The following is a 19,615-nucleotide window of genomic DNA, read 5'->3' as shown; positions in this document are numbered from 1 at the left end:
ATGTGAAATGAACTCCTTTTATGCTGGAGTTGTTTTTTTCATCTGTGCCAAGATCAGGTGTCAATCTGGGATGTGCATGAAACATTTTCGACAGGCAGGTGGGACAGAGCGGGAGCTTTAGGAGCAGGTACGCAGCTCCTTACCTGCTCCTCCACCTCCCGAATACCATTCTGGTTGCGGCATTGTGCTGCTCTAAAAGCCGCACATGGCTGCTTCCGTTACCAGCAGCCTGTATGAGGCATCGGTGCACACGTGGTGTCCACACATGCGTGGGTGCCATTTGCATGGTCAGCATGGTGTTGCTGACCACACAAACAGGCTGCTGGGAACAGGGAAGCAGCCATGTGCAGCCATTTGAACAGCACAGCACCGTGACCAGAACGGCGGTGGAGGAGCAGGTAAGGAACTGCATACCTGTTCCTTAAAGCTACTGCTTGCCCACTCACCCCCCTGCAGATAGGTTTTTGCTGTGGCAACCCAATTTTTTTTTTTGGTGCCTCTCTAACGAGGCACCGAAATGTTTCGCGCACATCCCTAGTGTCAATTACCCGACCGTGGATATGCGAAACCGTGGATGCTGGATCCGCGTACAGCAAGGTCCACTATTATATCGCTTTCAAACTAAAGTTCTTAAAGCTGCTTACACACAGAGGTTTTATATTGTCTGTACTGATTGGCAGTGGCTATCAAAAGGGTCTCTCTCCCAGCCCAACTTGGAGATGGCAACTAGGACCTTCTGCATGCAAAGCATAAGTTCTACCAGTGAGCCATGGCCCTTCCAAATCCATGAGATTTGTGAGCCTCAGGATGCTGAGGAGGGGAAGAACCATGCTTTCTTGGCTCAGCAGAGGTTGCTTGGACTTGCTGCCAACACTGGATTTGAGCTACCTCAAACTCCGATTACCAAAAGAGAACATTGCTGGTAATCAACTCTGTTTGCTGATTACCAACAGTGTCTACTGTTCCCAGGGGAATGGTGTACACAGATTATGAATGGAGATAAGATGAATGCTGCCAAGATTCCACCCCCTGGAACAGGATGATCCGTACAAACTCATAAAAGGGAAGAGCATATTATTTAACCTGCTTCACCTTGTTCTCCGAGATCATGACGACAGTGCTGGAAAGGTGTGTATATTTGTATGAACCGATACTACCCACATTTCAAAGTAGTACATGAGCCAGCTGAGGTGATCGGTACCATCTTGAGGGATGAATGTACATTGTAATGTGTGACAAGGCTACACCACCCACCCCGAGATGGAAAACAGGTGATAGCATTACAATACTTACAGCTTTCAGGCTGTTATCATGCTATCATGTCGTGACCATTGGTCAAATCTGCAATTTGCAAGCTTTAAAAAGTTTTAAACACACAAAAACTACTATAAAAATTTTTATTAGTGTTGTCAGAGGAATGGAAATGGGCAGGAACATCCTCCAAAGATTACTCCATAGAGAGAGCACAACAACTTGTTCATTGTTACCCTGACCATTGGTATTGTTGTGCCATCGAGTTGGTGTCGACTCCTGGCGACTACAGAACCCTGTGGTTGTCTTTGGTAGAATACAGGAGGGGTTTACCATTGCCTCCTCCTGTGCAGTATGAGATGATGCCTTTCAACATCTTCCTATATCACTGCTGCCTGATACAGGTGTTTCCCATAGTCTGGGAAACATACCAGCAGGGATTCAAACCAGCAACCTCTTACTCCCTAGGCAAGATACTTCCCCGCTGAGCCATTAGGTGGCTACCCTGACCATAACCCTACCCTAATCCTTTCCTCTATGCAAAACTGACTGCAATTTTACCCTATTCATTTGGGGATAGAGAAAAAAGAGGAGTGAAAGGGAAAGTTATAAGGAAATAAATGCCATCACCTATTTTTATCTCTAGGGAACTAGACTTTGCCAAAAATCGCTATGAGTATTCATCCCAAGATGGTACCAATGGTCAAAATGTGTGGGCTTAGCTCATGGACTAAAATGAACAGTATGTTGTGAAGAGCACAGAGAGAACGAGAAGCCAGAAATCTTGAATTGCCAAGCCGAACTGTCTGGTCACATCTTATTAACAGCTGCTCAGTTGGAAAGATACATGAACCTCTTGTAACAGCAGAGTAAGAAGAAAGTAAAGAGTTCACCTTAGATGGCCCAACTGATAGCTTTCAAAAGCAGCCAGAGTTGGCTTAGGAGAAAATAATGTCACATATCAATGTGAACTGCTTTCAAAGTTTCAGCTTTCGGCAACAGGCTAATTAACCAAGTGCAAGCACACCCTGGATAGTGAGTAGCAGTAGAGCAAACAAAGCTTCACTTTGGTGTCATCATCCAGTCATTTAAAAAACAAAAAAACTGCTCTTTGTTCCCAACATTCAGTGGTAAGAACAATGCCTCCATCTTTGAATTTTATCACTTTACAGTATTTCTTCTTTCACAGTTTCACTGACTTTCAGGGAGGAGGGCAAACAGAATGACAAGCTTTCTGTTTAACCTCCAAATAAACCTAAATGGATGAGAATAACCAGTTGCACAAATACTGTAGCCTTGCCTCATAAGGAAGGTGCTCCAGGCTCCGGTCATCTTAGTTGCTCTCTTATGCACCTTTTCCCGTTCTACGATGTCCTTGTTAAGATCCAGTGACCAGAACTGTACACAGTACTCCAAATGTGGCCACACCATAGATTTGTATAAAAGCATTATAATATTAGCATGTTTATCTCCAATCCTCTACCTAATGATCCCTAGCATGGAATTTGCCTTTTTCACAGCTACCGCACACTGAGTCCACACTGTCAATGAACTGTCCAGCACGATCCCAAAATTTTTCAACTGGTCAGTCACTGAGAGTTCAGATCCCATCAATTTATATGTGAAGTTGGGGTTTTTTGCCCCAATATGCATCACTCTACACTTGCTTACACTGAACCGCATTTGCCATTTTGTTGCCCACTCATCCAGTTGGGAGAGATCCTTTTGGAGCTCCTCACAATCCCTTTTAGATCTCACTACCCTAAATATTTTAGTGTCATCAGCAAATTTGGCCACTTCACTGGTTATCCCAATTTCTAGATCATTTATGAACAAGTTAAAGAGCACTGGTCCCAGTACAGATTCATGGGGGCCCCCACTTGAACCTGTCCCCTTATCCCATTACTGCTAAGTTTACACAAGAGCCTTTGGTGGGGAATTATGTTAAAATCTTTTTGGAAGTTCAAATATGCTATGTCAACTGAATCACCTTTATCCACCACATGTCTGTTGACACTGTCAAAGAACTCCAAAAGGTTAGTGAGGCAAGACTTGCCCTTGCAGAAGCCACACTTCTTCTTCTTCAGCAAGGCTTACAACAAGGCTCCTTCAGCAAGGCTTCTATATGCTTAACAATTTTATCCTTAAGTATGCTTTGCATCAATTTAACTGGCACAGAAGTTAAGTTAACCAGCCTGCAGTTTCCCGGATCTTCCCTGGATCCCATTTTGAAAAGCAGAGTTACATTAGCTACTTTCCAGTCCACTGGTACAGTGCCTGATTGTAGGGACAAGTTACATATTTTTACTAAGAGATCAGCAATTTCACATCTGAGTTCCTTCAGAACTCTTGAGTGGATTCCATCTGGCTCTGGCAATTTAATTGTTAGTTCTTCAAGACAGTTTGAAACATCCTCTCTCGTCACTTCGAATTCACACAGTCCTTCAGCCTCCAAGCCTGAGAAGCTCAGTTCCAGAGCTGGGATATGGTTAGTATCATCCGTCATGAAGACAGATGCAAAAAACTCATTCAACTTCTCTGCAATGACCATATCCTCCTTAATAATGCCTTTCACTCTCTTAACATCTAATGGTCCAACCACCACCCTGGCAGGTTTTGTGCTTCTGATATATTTAAAGAAGTTTTTGTTATTCCTCTTGACATTTCTACCTATTTGCTCCTCAAACTCTCTTTTTGCTTCCCTTATTGTCTCCTTGCATTTCCTTTGCCAGAATTTATGTTCCTTTCTGTTCTCTTCATTTGGTCAGGACTTCCATTTTCTGAAGGATGTCCTTCCCTTTTATAGCTTCCTTGGCTTTACTTAGCCACACTGGCATCCTCCCAGACATGGTGGTACCTTCCCTCCATCTTGGTATACATTCCAACTGAGCTTCTATTATTGTGGCTTTGAATACGTTCCCTGTTTTCTGGAGTGATTTGACCCTCCTGACTTTCCATTTCAGCTTCCTTTTTACCAGTCCCTCATTTTTGAGACGTTTCCCTCTGCTAAAGCCCAATACATCTATCCTGGTCTTCCTTGGCAATGCTCCACTCGTATATAAGCTGAATTGGTTTTAGACATACTCTTGAGTCCCCAAATAAGCTGCTTCCTCCAAGTGTGCAGCCATCCCTGATGTATTTAACCCCTCTTAAAGGGGGGGGGTGATCTGAGGAAACTAGCTATTTCTAAAATGCTGCAGTTTACCTGATGTAGTTACACAACCCCATCCCTGAAACTTCCAGGTAACATAAATGCTTACTGGAGTTATGTTGGGGTGGGGGGATTTTTGTTTTGCCAGCATTCAAACTGGGAAACCAAGTTGTTGAAAAACAGTGGTTCTTGCCCAGAAAGCAACTATGTTGCGTGACCTTTTGCTCTTTGGAAGGCAGTTGTGTAAGCGTCTGTGAACTTATTAGATGGTGTTATCACATGAACACAAGGTGCATCAGAAGTCCTCTCCTGCTTAGCTGCACCATTTTGAAAGTCCTCCAATTTTAGACTCCCCTCACCATGTAGTTTAAAACGTTGCTCCCTCTCTATGGTGGTCATGCCAGCATGCCGTAGTGGTTAGACTATTGGACTAGGACCAGGGAGACCCGAGTTCAAATCCCCATTCAGCTATGATACTTGCTGGGTGACTCTAGGCCTGCCACTTCTCTCTCAGCCTAACCTACTTCACAGGATTGTTGTGAGGAGAAACTTAACTATGTACACCATTCTGGGCTCCTTGGATGAAGAGCAGAATATAAATGTAAATTAAAAAAAATTAAAATGTGCTCACTAACTCCAGCATTCAAGCACTCACCTACTACAAGTTAAAGAAAAAGCCTGATAGCACATGAGCCAGCTGGGGTGGCTGGTACCGCCATCTGGTGGGGACAAATGCTCCTTATGATTTTTGACAAGGTCTACAACCCCAGAGATGGAAAACAGTCAAGAGCTTTGCAATACTTTCAGCGTGTTCTCATGCTCTGTTGTCCTGAGCATCGAGCCTGCAGCCAGGATGTGCCCTTTTACGGGCCTCCGAACCAGTTCAAATGTCCGGCAGTTCAGCCAGTTTGAAGGTGGTGTTGGTGGGGGGGATATCTTTAAGGATGGGGGAGGGCTCTCTTACCCCTCCTGCCACATTTCAGCACTGTCTTTTAAAACGATCTGGCAGGGTGGCCGCATACCTCCTTGCCTCCCCGGTGCCTCCTTGGACCAGAAGTGGCTGGAAGTTCCCAGTGCCTGTGCACACGTCATGCGTGTGTGCACACCAGACTGTTTTAAAAGAGCACCCTCCCCCATCTTTAAAGATATCCCCCACCACCACCTTCAAACCAGCAGGCGCCAGTTCCATGCACACCACTAGCCTGCCGTGGCCAAATGTGCATTGGTGTTTTAAAAGCCTGTACAAGTTTTAACACACACAAAATCCATCATAAAATTGTATCGATATTGTCCAAGGAAGGGAAATGACAATTGGCAGGAAAGTTCTCAAACGTTTACTCCATAGCAATAGTACAACCATTTGTTCATTGTTACACTAACTCTTTACTCTGCAGAACTGACTGCAATTTTACTGGGGGAAGAGATAAAGATCACACACAGGAAGCTGTAAGTACAACAATGCTATCACCTATTTTTTAATCTCTCAGGAAGTAGACATTGCCAGAAATCACTATGAGCATTTGTCCCCTAAAATGGTACCAATGGCCAACTTTTCATGGTCTATGAGTAGTCCCCCTGCCCAGCAGCAAAGCTAGCCATGCTTCCTTTCATTAGACAGAGAGATCACTTGATATCCTAAGGCAAATGGCCGAATGCCACTCTGGCAGGGGATGATGGGAGCTGTACTCCAACTGTATCTGGGGGCCTAAGTTTGGGAACCCATGCCCTAAGAGAAAGCAGCATCGCTCCCATATGGGGAAAGCGCTACGAAACATTTTCAGTAAAGGGAGCAGATTAAACTCACACAGGAAAGAGTTTCTGGTTGCTAGTCAACCAGCAAATAGCTGTAGAGTCAAACAATTGCCTTAAAGTAATCATCACATCGGTGTCAGTCTTCTCAAACTAATGTCTTTACTCTCAGGTCTTATAAAGGAAAAAACCATGAGGCATTACTCATGAGGCATTACTCATAAATCCACAGTCCATGCCACCCACTTCTCTCAAGTATGTAATTACCTTTTTCGGAGGTCATCGTCCTCTCCTCCCCAGCCCCAGTAGCTGTTAGAAAATCCATTCACCTTGGAAAACTGCTCCCTTGTTAGAGCTGTTACGCCTCCAAAGTAACCTTGGTAACGCAACCTAGGAACACACAAAAAATGGTTGGGAAGATCATTTGAGCGTGGCAGAATCCCCCAACACGTTCTACTTTATCAAGAACAGTTTGATCAAAACTCCCAACTTACTAAAACCACAAAAGGAAGCTCTAGAGGCAAGGGTTCACAAACGTTGGTGCCCAGCTGTTGTTGGACTGGCCATTGTGGCGGAGGATTATGGGATGTGAAGTCCAACAACACCTGGAGACCCAAGTTTGAGAACCCCTGCCTGGAAGAAATCGGCTTCCCGAAGACCTTGCAAACAAAAAAGCAGCTTTGCTGGACCACATCAAAAGTCTATCCAGTCCAGCAACCTGTTTCTGACATTGAACCACAAGATGCCTCCAGGAGGCCCAAAAACAGGGCCCTGAAGACAACAGGCCTCCCTCATGGCTATTCCCCAGCAATTGGTTTCAGAGCCATACTGCCTCTGGATAGGGGCTTCCGTATCACCTTCATGCATTTCCAGACACCATCACCTTCACCCAGGAGAGCTGCATGGCAGTTACTAGAAAGTCAGATGGCATCACTCTACTGTAAGGGTCCCCAGCCTTTGGTCACCAGATGATGTTACGATTACAACTCCCATCATCAACACCGATGAAAATAATTGTGCCTGGGGATAATGGGAGTTGTAGTCCCTCACCACTAGGGGACCCAAGGCTGAGAATACTTATGTTAGAGAAATGCCATATGGCTGCTCCAGTAAGTGCCATGCAGCCCTCCTAGGTGAAGGATCTTATCTTCTATGTTCTGATCTTCATGGAGGAGAGGTCTATCATCGGCTACTAGTTGGAGGACTATAGGCCACCTCCAGCCTCAAAGGCAGGATGCCTCTGAGTACCAGTTGCAGGGGAGTAACGGCAGGAGAGAGGGCATGTCCCTTTCAAGTCCTGCCTGTAGGCTTCCAGCAGCATCTGGTGGGCCACTGTGTGAAACAGGATGCTGGACTAGATGGGCCTTGGGCCTGATCCAGCAGGGTTGTCCTTATGTTCTTATGAGGAGTTCTGGAAACACCCTGTCCAGAGGGCAAGCACTCCTGTTTTCCAGCAAATATCTTCCTAGCTGGACTTGCTATAGGCATCACTCTACTATTCTTGCCCCCAAACAACAAAACCTTTCCAACCCTTTGAGAAAAGTGCAGTAGCTATGCTAGAGTTGCATGCATCTCTTCAAAGCTACCCACAGGTTTAGCAAGAGACACACGAAACCTTTCCCTGGGCACAGGTGCCATTTTATAAGTCCATTAGATGAAGGCATTTCCTCAGTGATTTCTTCCTATTTTCTTCTGAGATTGGGTGTTTAGCCTGTCCAGCAACCAAACACATGCCTCCGCTAAAATATAACTGAAGAAGGTTCTCCCTCATTCTCTCTCTCTACTGCCTTTCTGTAGGTGGGCTGGGATATTCCCAGTTCCCAGCAGAATAGTCCCAGTTTTCAAGCAGGAAAATGTTCTCCATGTGGAAGAAGCCTGAAGCTTCCAAATGTGAGTTTGCTCTGTTTAATGCTTGCTCCTCCCCAGAGGTACACCTAGGTAATTTTGGCGCCTGGACCTAAAGGCCTTTGGAGGCCTCCCCCCGCAATGGAGCCCCCGCTACAAGTTAACCACCATCCTGCTACACACACACACACCCCGTGACTCACGCAGTATTTTTAACACATGGGTTCTTGAGGGCACAAACAGCAATTGAACTCACAAGAAAGTAAGTATATAAAGCAGCATATTTAGGCAAATATGCAGTAGCAGAAATATTTCAACACACAATTTAACATATTCCCATCTCACATATTTCTTTCCCCAATCCCCCACCCCGTCTCTAAAGTACCTGGCACAGGTCACAATCACACTCGGCCACCCGGCACAGTGCCGGTCAGCAACTACCACACCACCTAGGACAGACTAAGGAGGATTTGGGAGCCCCCAGGGGGTGTGGAGGCCCTGGACTTTGGGCCCTGAAGTCCAGGAGTAAGAGCGCCATTGATTCCAGTGTACTGGAGTGCCTAATATACACTAAAGAATAGTTAAGAAAGTCTAAAAGGGAGGATGGTGGGTGAAGTAATGGAACTTCTACAGACCAGTTGAAGATCCTTAATCTATATGCCAGTTCCATACCATCACACTACCTAGTATATAGGAAGAAACTGGGCATCCTGAAAGAAACACCAGAAGTCAAACATGCAGAGGAGCACTCTGTCATGAATGCAGGAGAGTCCTCAGAAACACTTCCGGCATGCTATGTCTGGTTCCTCCTGCCTCCTCATATGCTATAATCTAAACAGATTATCATAGACTGCACACTATTCAAAAGGACAATCTGTTAGGAACGTTTGAGCACAGAGATGCTGCCAACTATATAATGTACCCTTAGGGTGTACTCCTGTCCTGTTCTCTCATGAGAAAACAAGTGAATGGTGAAATGCTACAGAACAAACCTATTCATGTTTGCTCAGAAGCATTTCCCACTGAGTTCAAACAGACCTACACCCAAGGAAGTGTGCACAGAACCTAAAAGTCACAATATTAAATGACGAAAACTTATGATGCTTTGTATAACTACAGCCCTAAAACACACAATATATCAGCCATAAACTGAAAGGCTGTTCAGAAAGAAACCTTTGGAGTCCTGAACACTGTGAAGGCTACATTTACACCAACACCTTGTTATGAACAGAAGACTCAGAACTTGGTTCCCTTTAACTGCTTCAGTTCACAATTAGTGGGGAGGTAAAACTGGATTCAGGAATCCATAAACAGGGTAAAGGGTCTCTTCCACTTTAGAGCAGCATGTATTCCTACTCCTCTTTGGTCTGCTTCTGAAAGCATCAAATGAGATAGTGACTCCCAATTAACGCCTGCCAGGACTTCTTGGTGAAGTTTGTCTTTATGTGAACTCAATGCAACACACTGAATAAGAGAGAGTGCTAATGTGGGTTTCACACCAAGCTGTTTGTTTACACACTGAGTGGCTGGACTTTCTCAAGACATGAGTGTTGCAAATAGCCCCGGAATGAGATCTTGCAAAGCACTCTTCGGATTAAGAGAGATGGCTAATTGCAGGTATGATGATCTCTCCTGAAGCATTAGCAGCAGCAGGATACACTGCTGAATCCAGGGGACAGGAGTGGACAACAGAAGGCGGGAGGAGGGAGGAAAGGAAAGAGAGAGAGATGGGAAAGTTTGGGTGAAGGTGAAGAAGAGTGGGGCTGGAGCAGAGAACACTTCCTCCGCAAAACGCTGAGTGGGGGAAAGAGTAGGAGTTCCTGCCTGCCAGAACCAGGCTTGAAGAGCACAGAGGAGCAGCCCAAGTTCCACTTCTTACTTCCAGTTCTTGCTCTTCTCTCTCTGCCCCTGCGCACAGATTCCCACCCCTCTCAAACTCCCATTGGAGCAGGCGGCCACTCAGGCTCCCGCCCTCCTAGGCAACACCACGCCACCACTTCAGCCTAGAGCAGCCTCTCCCCCTTACTCTTGCGGCAGCTCCTGTTGGAGATGAACTTCCAGTGCATCGACCTTTTGCACCAACTGTCCTAATGACCACTAGGGTCACTGGGAGTAGAGACAGTGAGTCAGGGTCTCCCTATCTGTCCCTACTCTATGACCCCTGAACTGACTCTGCAGCACTTCCTGTGCTGAGTCACAATCCTTCCTTTCCTCCTAGAGAGCAGATGGAAACATCTCTCTCTCTCCTTACCTATCCACTATGTAGTCCTTTAGATTAGAGATAGGTCTTTCCTATCCAAGTGTATTTAACCAATAAATGTTTAGTGTTTAGTCACACAAGGATCTCCATGTGTTTTCTCTAAATAGCTGCAATATCCAAACCATCCTCTGCTACCTACTCTGTAACTGGAGTGTGTGCTCATTCCTTAGTGCTCTGCTGTTTTACCTATTGTGGGTAAAAATCAACAACCTCCAACGGCTCCTCCTCCACATCCTTGGAGCTCTGCTGTTTAATCTGCCCAGGCAGCCCCGGCTTTTCCTTGAAAGCCTGCCTCCCATCTTTCTGTTGTGTTGTGTTTTGCAGCTGCTGTGCTCCCTGCACACGTGGCAGCTGCTGCTGGGGATGGTGGCCGCATCCTGCTCGCAACGTTTCTCCTTCAGTGTGTTGGCGCTGCACAGCGCAGTGCTGGCGGCACAGCCTCTCCACCGCCACTGGCCACCCCGCCCCCCAGGGACACAAGCGCCCGTAGGCAGCCCACACAGATGCTGCTGTCAGCACTTAGAGAGGCACAGCACACAAACATTTTTTGAGGGGGCCCCTCGCCCACCCACCGGCCAGACCAAGGCAAATGGCAGCTGGCCCACTCACTGCCATTTCAGGTGCGAGGCCAGGCTAGGCGGCCGGGAGAGCTGGCGGAGGCCCTTGGGGAACGCTTGGAGGTCCCCCTGTAGCAGAGGATCAGACCTGGGCCCCAGGGTCCAGTCCTAAGCGCACCCCTGTTCCTCCCTAGGACACTACTACTACTACTACTACTACTACTACTACAGTAAAGTGTGTCGTCAAGTCAATTTTGATGCCCGGTGCCCACAGAGCACTGTGGTTTTCTTTGGTAGAATACGGGAGGGGTTTACCATTGCCTCCTCCCGCGCAGTATGAGATGATGCCTTTCAGCATCTTCCTGTATCGCTGCTGCCCAATATAGTACCAGCAACCTTACATAGGAACATAGGAAGCTGCCATATACTGAGTCAGACCATTGTCCATCTAGCTCAGTATTGTCTTCACAGACTGGCAGCGGCTTCTCCAAGGTTGCAGGTAGGAGTCTCTCTCAGCCCTATCTTGGAGATGTCAGGGAGGGAACTCGGAACCTTCTGCTCTTCTCAGAGCGGCTCCATCCCCTAAGGGGAATATCTTACAGTGCTCACACATCAAGTCTCCCATTCATATGCAACCAGGGTGAACCCTGCTTAGCTAAGGGGACAGGTCATGCTTGTAACCACAAGAACAGTTCTTCTGCTTGTTAGTCAAGCATTTTCCTGCTGCGCCACTTAAGGTGACTCTACTACTACTACTTTCAACAAAGTTTCCAAAGTGGTTCACATAGAAATAAATACATAAATAAAACAGACATTGATAGGCAACTATGGCCTAAGTTACATTTTACAAATGATCACCAGTTGGACCCATTCAGCCATGCCCGTCTGGGGCACATATTTGCTCCTTGTTCCTCTGTACATGGAGCGGGCATAATTCTAAAAGTACCTGTTCTGTTTTCAGGCAGTGGTTGACATATGGGTTTGCCAGTGGCCAGTTTAGTGCAGAGCACATAGCTGGAAAAGCAAAGTAGGAAAGCTCTCCTCTTCTTCCCTCCTACCTTGGTTAAGAGCAGGGTACCAAAGCTGGGTTACTCGGCTTTGAACAACCTGGGCTGGAAAGAATTTTGTAAGTTCACACAATCATGCAAGCCAGGATAGAATACCTCCTATCCTGATTTTGATGACTGTGTGAACAGGCCTAAGATGTAGCATGCCAAAACTTATTGTTCTGGATCAGCTATTTAATGTTGCAGTGCTCAAAAATATTGTCCCTATCCCAAATGCACAACTGTGTGAATCTAAGTGACCGCACAGAAGAACAAGATTCTAGCAAGAGTTAGAGCATACACTGAAGTTACAATGTACAATGCAGGTGAAGCTTCTGCTACAGTGGGCAGGCCCAGACCTGCCAATAAACACTCTCAAAATTTGCTTCCCAGCAGTCAGCAAGTCCATTTCATTGGTGCAAATATGGCGAAGAAGAACCTGATCAACCAGAAGTAAAGAAACCAGATGTTTATTCTGGACATCCTACCTCTTGTACAGCCAGATACACAGTTCTGTGCATTTCAGTATCTCATCAGAGAAACAGCATCTCGGACATAATTTGTGCAGAGAGAGGTGTTAAACCCAGGCTTTTAATGAGATGTATAGTTTTAAATAATGTCAATACTGGTTTTAAATGTTCTTAAGTCTTTTAAATTATTTTAATTGTTAATCGATTTAAGGTTTTAAATTATTTTAATTGTAAACCGCCCAGAGATGCAAGTTTTGGGCGGTATGGAAATATTTTAAATAAATAAATAAATAAATAAATAAATAAATAAATAAATAAATAAATAAATAAATTTTCCACAAAGGTCTTCAGGACAATGAAAGAGCAAAAAAAAATCATCATCATCATCATTCAGTAGTACTGTATTTACCTGAATCCAAAACTAGTCATTTGGGGTAAATACAAGTGTAAAGTAAAGCAAAGTGTGCCATCGAGTCGGTGTTGACTAGCCTGCATTTAGCCTCTGTTTTCAAGGCAGTTGTCTTAAATTCAAAATTGTCTTCTGTTTGGGTGAACACGGTATATAGACTCCATGGACAAGGCAAAGCTCAAAATATCACTCAACAGGACATAAACTGCACGGAAACCAGTTCTGCTTACAGAGGTGTAGGAACTCTCTCCCAGCTTCTCCCTCCCTACCTGTAGCCTGTGCTGTTTCTGCCCACCACCAGGTGCTTTGGCTGACTGCCACACATGTAAAGGTTGAAGTCGTTCTCTGGCAACAGGTCCACGTCATGGAAGATGAAGCAGTCCCAGTTATCCTTCAGCGATTCCAAGTATCCCACATTCAGCAGTTTTGCTCTGTTGAACTTGGCCCGGCCAGCCTGCAAACAACAAAAGGGAAGCTATTTGTGCAGGCCTGTGCGACCAGGTGAGCTACCTGCCAGGATTTCTGTCCTCTGCCATTTATAGAATCTTTCCCACTTCACAGCAATTGCATCACAGCTGAAGCAACAAGCTATGTATTGTTTTAATATATGTAATCAAGAAATAAATTGCATCTCTTTTTTGGGCCCAATCCAGCTCCTGTTGCAGACAATTAGTTATTTATTCATTTTAATGATTTATTTTCTTTAAAAGCTTTCTATGTGTATATAATGAATTCTTGGCAGCTTGCAGCAAAATTCGTTGTTTTAAGAAGGACAACAAAACACAAACACCCCTAAAATCACAGGATAAAAGGCAATCATTAAAATGGGACAGTCAAAGAGAAGTATACAGAGAGTTAGGGAAAGGCTTGCTGGAATTTAGAAAAAAGTCTTCTGCTTTCATTTCACATCATCAGGGAGGGGTGCGTCTAAGATCAAGGGGCAGGGAGTTCCAGAGAGCCAGGGCCACCACTGGGGAGGCTCGCTCACGCATTGCTGATAAGTGGTGGGATGTGGACTCTCTTCATGGTCTCATGGGCCAGGCAGAACTGTATGGCAGCAAGAGGCCCCTCATGTATCTTGGCTCTGAGCTGTTAAGGGCATTAAGGGTCAAAACCAGAGCACTGAATCGTTCCCAGAAAAACAATGACAGCCAGTGCAGCAGTGTAGTGATACAGGCCGAGTGTCCGGTCCCTGCCAGACCCCTTGCAGCTGCGCTGCATTCAACGCCAGCTGTTATGACCAGAGGGTTAAATATTAATTAATGAGTCCAACAGGAATGCATATTGCCATGTGCATCAAAAGACTCAGCTAATCAGTTCAGCATGTAGTACAAGTCTGCCTTGCTGGACTGCGGTATTTGTCAGTTAAGTCTTTTGGTGCTGCTTGTCCAGCGTTGTCAACTGGCTTACCCAAAGCCACATATCCTAAAGCAGGCATGGGATGTAGTACTTCAGACATCATGCTTGGTACTAATAATTCAAAGATGATCAAATGAATCTATAAAGATGAGTTAACTGGAAAACATCCATTAAGTATGTTTGGCGGGGGGATGGTATATCTTCACCTTATGATGGTTAACTACAACAGGCCTAGCATACAGTAAAATTTGAGCATTATCTTCTGGTTTTCAAATTTTAAAAAACCCCACACATATCTCCTTTCTTGAAATACTTATATCCTGTATGTTGCATGCTTAAGCTTTCCAATATTGATTATAACAATATTCATTTTAATTTCCAAGCAGCGTAACTGAGACAACAACAAATATTTATACACCGCTTTTCAACAAAAGTTTCCAAAGAGGTTTACCTAGAGAAATAATAAATTTAAAGATTGGCTTCCTGTCCCCAAAGGGCTCACAATCTAAAAAGAAACATAAGGTAGACCCCAGCAACAGTCACTGGAGAGGTACCAGTTGCTCTCCCCCTGCTAAATAAAGAGAATTACCACTTTTAAAAGCTCCCTCTTTGCCCAGTTAGCATGGAGCAAACGAAATTGTTTCCCAATCCTTGTTCTTCTGCAACTATCTAACTTTATTCTAATCAAAATAAATGGGGGAATAAAGGCAGGGAAAACTTTTCATCTAAAATTTTCAACGCTGAGGATGACACACAGACATTCTTCTGGAGAGCACAGACACTCACAAAAGTATCCAGAACACTTCCGGAATAGCAGTTGCCTGAGCAAACAGGAAATGAATAAAAGATCAGAAGTCTTCATTTTTTTAAAAAGGCTTCCTATTTTAAAAGAAGTTAGTACTTTGGGTTTTAATCAAACAAATTCACGTTAATGTCATGCTATTGGTTGTTACTGTTTTAAACTAGCCATCCTGCGTGTTTGCTGCAACAAGAATTAGCATGTCTAGATATGAATAAATGTCAGTTTCTAACAAAATGAGATTACCATCATGCAATTGTTATTTTCTCTCTTACATCTGGAATTGGGGTGCTTTAGGGCCAAACTGCACCTACATACAAACATGGGCTGTAGAGAGATGCTTCCAATCAGAAATGCCTCTGTTCTTCTAAAAAAAACCAGCTGTGTGGGGAGGTAACCTTGGCCAAGACCAGGGAGCACAAGAAGGGGGGAGATTTACTCTTCCCTTGTGCTTGGTTTCCCCACCAGAAGTCACAGTCCCCGCAGAGCAGCCGTTTTTGACCAAAAAAAAGAAAGAAAAGAGGCATTTTCTGTCAGAAGCATGCTTTTATAGATTTGTATACACCTGTAGTTTAGCCCGAAGATACTCGTTTCCAGGCAAAGATCATATACAACCACCAGTATTTTTCCTCCACTTGGTCCTTCTAGTCATTTGAATGCCTTTTCAGGTGTGCATCTGCCCTACAAAAGATGTCTCCCTGCTTTTTTAACCCTCATCTGACTCTGCCTATTTTACACCCCATTGGGTCCATGCAGAAGTTCAGCTTCTCCTTTTACAGCATTCTATTTCCAAGAGTTTATCTCTATTTATGGCATTTTTGCAATGGGCTTCACTGTCTTCAACTCTTCTCAAGTATTGGATGGATTTTTCCACCTAATCATGGACTTTCACTCTTTGGACACTGGGATTTTCATTAGTAATGTACAGCTTTAGTATAGTTTTTGTATTATAACAGCTTATATTCCTATATATTTTGGTTTATGGTTATCTATCTTGTAAATTATGGTTCTTATATTTATATTGATTGCATTTGATTTTCTAAATTGTATATATGAATTGTGATTTAGAATCTATTAAAACTTTTTGAGTATGGTTAATATGTTTAATATGTTTCATTAGTTTTCCACTGCATTTTTTTTCATTTTACATGGTTTTTTTTTCTCATTTGCAGATATTTTACACTGGAAGCTTCTAGCAAATTCTTTCCTAGAGACTTCTAGATTGGTGTCCACCACAGCTTACATGTTCTCTGTCACACAGGCAGATTGTAATGACAAAGCCAAGAGATTTACATGTGAAGAGAAAAAGAAGTCAGCCAGGAAAGGGATAGTACCTAAATCTGATCCAAAGACCTGGTGTTGGTAAGGCTAGTTTCACATAGACAGAATGCAAATCAGAAGTTTCCCAGTAACCGGGTCCCTCCCAATTACCGGAATACATTTTACCACATCTAGGAAAAGCCATTACCTCTTTCTAGGCAAGAGCTGAATTCAGTTGTGCATATCCAAAGGGAAAGGAGTCCCACAAAAAAACACAAACCAAGCAAGCCCCAGGATCTAAACAGGCAATTTCTTGAGCAAGACACATTTTTTGAGGCTGGCAGCTCTGAGAAAACAATGCTTCAGCAACAGTGCATGAAGTTAATTTGCCACCCGCTCTGTTGAAATTCATTTGATCTGCTTTAAGCTCTTGTAACCGAACACACACAAAAAAAACTCATCATCATCACTGCACATGGGGATTCCTAAGCGCTGGTAACACACCGAGATGGATTTGTATCAGAGCCTGGGGAAATGATCTGGGACTCGCCTTAGGCAACGTGCAGATCAGCAACTTAACAGATGACAGCAACAGTCAGAAGAGGTAGCCCGAGGCCTGGGGAAATGTCCACAGGGCAGCAAGTTAGGGATTCTGCTCTCGTTCCCTGTTGCAGAGCAAGGCTGCTTTCTAGGTAGAGTTACCTGGTGAATGACATAGATGCCGTAGTCCAGTTGCTGCCGCTGCAAGAAGGGATGAAGGTACCCCAGCAGGTACACTAGGTGCTTCTCCCGATTGCGGAATGGGATCAATATAGCCACTCGTTGCCGAGCTAAGCAGTCTTCTGGGTGATGGCGGCCCTTTGCCACCTGTGGGTTCTCTTTCTGCACCTCTTCTAGGGTAAGAGATGGCTTGAAGGTCAGTTTGCTAGGGCCCCCTATGGGAAAAGGCATATATTCAACCTTGTTTCTGTGAACTATACAAAAACGTAGCTACTACAAGCTTTAAGAGCTAGTTATGCTAAATATCTTGGCACAATACAAACATTTTGTGGGATGGAAAGGAGGGGGATGCAGACCCCAGATGTGGAACCAACCCCTCCACCAGAGGACAAGGCAGTCCACTCCGCAAATGAGAGAGGCTGGGAAGACCCCACAACACAACTCCAACAGAATCCCCTGTGCCAAGGGAACCAGGCCAAGCACTCCCACTGCAATCCAAGGAAATGGTCCTGCCTTCATTCTCTGATTCAGAGGAGTTCCTCAAAGATCTGCCAGCCAAAGTAGAGGCCCTCCTACACTGCCAGAGTCAGCACCTCCAAAAGCAGACAAGGACCAACACTTAGTTCCTCAGGGAAGAAGCAGGCCCTAATGGCTCTATCTAGGCAGCAGCTATAAAAACCTATATTCAGCTTCATACGCTCGCTGGAGCAACATCCAGTCTACTCTGCTGTCCCCAGCTCCCTTGTTCTTGCTCAAAGCTGTCCAAGGTCCTGACCCCCATGCTTTCCTCAGAGCTATCCAGGGTCCATATCCCTCCCAGGACTCCCAGCACCCAGATCGCCTGCCTCAGGAAAGGCCCTGGCCCCTACCTAGAAGAAGGTAATGGCAGGCCATGTCCTCTCCCACCCTCCTCAACATGACCAATTGTCTAACCCTTCCAGCCTCCCAATCCAATTCAGAGGTTCTCCGACACATCCTGATCTGCAGCATAGTCTTAACAACATGGCACAAATGTAATGCCAAGACTGAAAACTGACAACTGTAAAATCCAAACTGGAGTGCTGCAAAGGCAGGAAAGCAAGGAAGTGTCTGAAGCAAGGGCAAGAATTATTCATTAAAGCCAGGTCCATAGATTGGCTGGTATGGGACAGGAACTGCTGTTCCATAGCTGCTGGATCCCACTCTAGCAGCATCTGAATAATGGAATCATGTGCAATGGCCAAATCATGGAGGAAGTACCCATGTCAGTACAGATGTGGAAGCTTCCCAACATCCACCCATTACCGGAAAGCTGTAAGATCCAGCCATAGCACAGGTACATAGAAATCATACTTTCCAATGATGTTAAAAGACCTTCATCCAGATACAGGCATACAGCATGAAGAAGAGAAAGGATAGTTTTATTTATTTAACTTATTTCTATACCACCCTAAACTTGCGTCTCTGGCAAGTAATTTATAGCATGTAATTTTCACATCCTATATGGGATTTTATCCATTTGCAGAAGACAGATTCCACTTGAGCATACAGAAGTTGACCTGCTTGGGCATCTTAGCCTTGAAGTCTTAAAGCCAAGTGAGATCTCTCTTTAGAGATGAGAAAACCTGAGTCACTTACGCAGGTAGGGAGACACAGGGGGACAGGTGGGATTCACGGCAGGTAAGGACACAGTCGGCACAGCTGACGTTTTTGGATTTTCATTTTGCTCCTCTGTGGTAGCTGCTGGTTTCCTGAAGCTTGCCACCATGTCTTTTGCTCTTGGATTTTCATGCACAACATCCAACAGGTAAGTGGAGGTGATCCAGCCCACCAATAGAACGCACAAGGTGAAGAGCATCAGCAGCTTGAACTTGTAGGAGACATGAAGGCTGGCAAAGCTCAGGCCCATGGCCCTTCCTGGCTTATGAACTTCTCCCTCGACACTGTCCCTGATGGATCCCTGCCACAGCACACTTCAAGGAGGAGAGCAGGACCATCAAAGTGCAAGAAGGAGTTCTGTGATGCTGCATTCTGACACGTCTCCCCTGGCTTTTGAAGTCATGGCTTCCTAGCTCAAAGAAGAGTGGATGGCAGACATTACAAGGGCCAACCTGTTTAGAGCAGGGGGAGAGAGCGAGAGAGACAGATAGATAGACATGATTTATTTAGAAACTGCCTGGTATGCGTATCTCTAGCCACCTAATGGCGCAGCAGAGAAGAAACCTGCCTAGAGAGTAGGAGGTGTTTGGTTCGAATCTCCACTGGTGTGTTTCCCAGAATATGGGAAACTCCTATATTGGGCAGCAGTGATATAAGAAGATGCTGAAAGGCATCATCTCATACTGCACTGGAGTGACAATGGTAAACCACTCCTGTATTCTACCAAGAAAACCACATGGCTCTGTGATCGCCAGGAGTTGACACCAATTCGACAGCACAAGCTATGTGTATCTCTAGGCAGTGCTCACAATTTAAACAACAAATATAGAACAGTAAAAACAAAACAATTTCACAGAATAAAAAATTAGAACTATTTCACAGGATAAAAATCATCAGTTTAAAATTAATTTCAGTTAAAAGCCTGAGAAAACGTGTCTGTCTTGAGGGTCTTCCTAAAAGCAAACACAGATGGAGATGTCCTTATTTCAACAGGGAACATATTTCAAAGCCCTGGGGCAGCCACAGAGAAGGCCAAGGCCCGAGTTGCCACCAAATGAGCCGGTGGCAACCCTATCTAGACCTCTCCAGATGATCTTAATA

General features: G+C 44.9%; 1 protein-coding gene across 2 annotated transcripts in view; it reads right to left on the bottom strand.

Moving 5' to 3' along the window:
* B4GALT4 (beta-1,4-galactosyltransferase 4) overlaps positions 1 to 19,615 on the bottom strand; it is a 57,425-nt gene that overhangs the window by 5,201 nt on the left and 32,609 nt on the right. For both annotated transcript variants that reach the window (XM_053312507.1, XM_053312506.1), the window contains exons 3-6: positions 18,494 to 18,966; positions 16,859 to 17,091; positions 13,008 to 13,192; positions 6,419 to 6,541 (exon numbers count right to left, since the gene is read on the bottom strand). In XM_053312507.1, coding sequence (XP_053168482.1) covers positions 6,419 to 6,541; positions 13,008 to 13,192; positions 16,859 to 17,091; positions 18,494 to 18,764 — 812 coding nt within the window. In that variant the 5' untranslated portion in view covers positions 18,765 to 18,966. The remainder of the gene's footprint in view (positions 1 to 6,418; positions 6,542 to 13,007; positions 13,193 to 16,858; positions 17,092 to 18,493; positions 18,967 to 19,615) is intronic.

Source organism: Hemicordylus capensis, chromosome 3 (assembly GCF_027244095.1).
Source record: "Hemicordylus capensis ecotype Gifberg chromosome 3, rHemCap1.1.pri, whole genome shotgun sequence".
Classification (NCBI taxonomy): domain Eukaryota; kingdom Metazoa; phylum Chordata; class Lepidosauria; order Squamata; family Cordylidae; genus Hemicordylus; species Hemicordylus capensis.
This window is presented reverse-complemented; position numbering and strand designations above follow the sequence as displayed.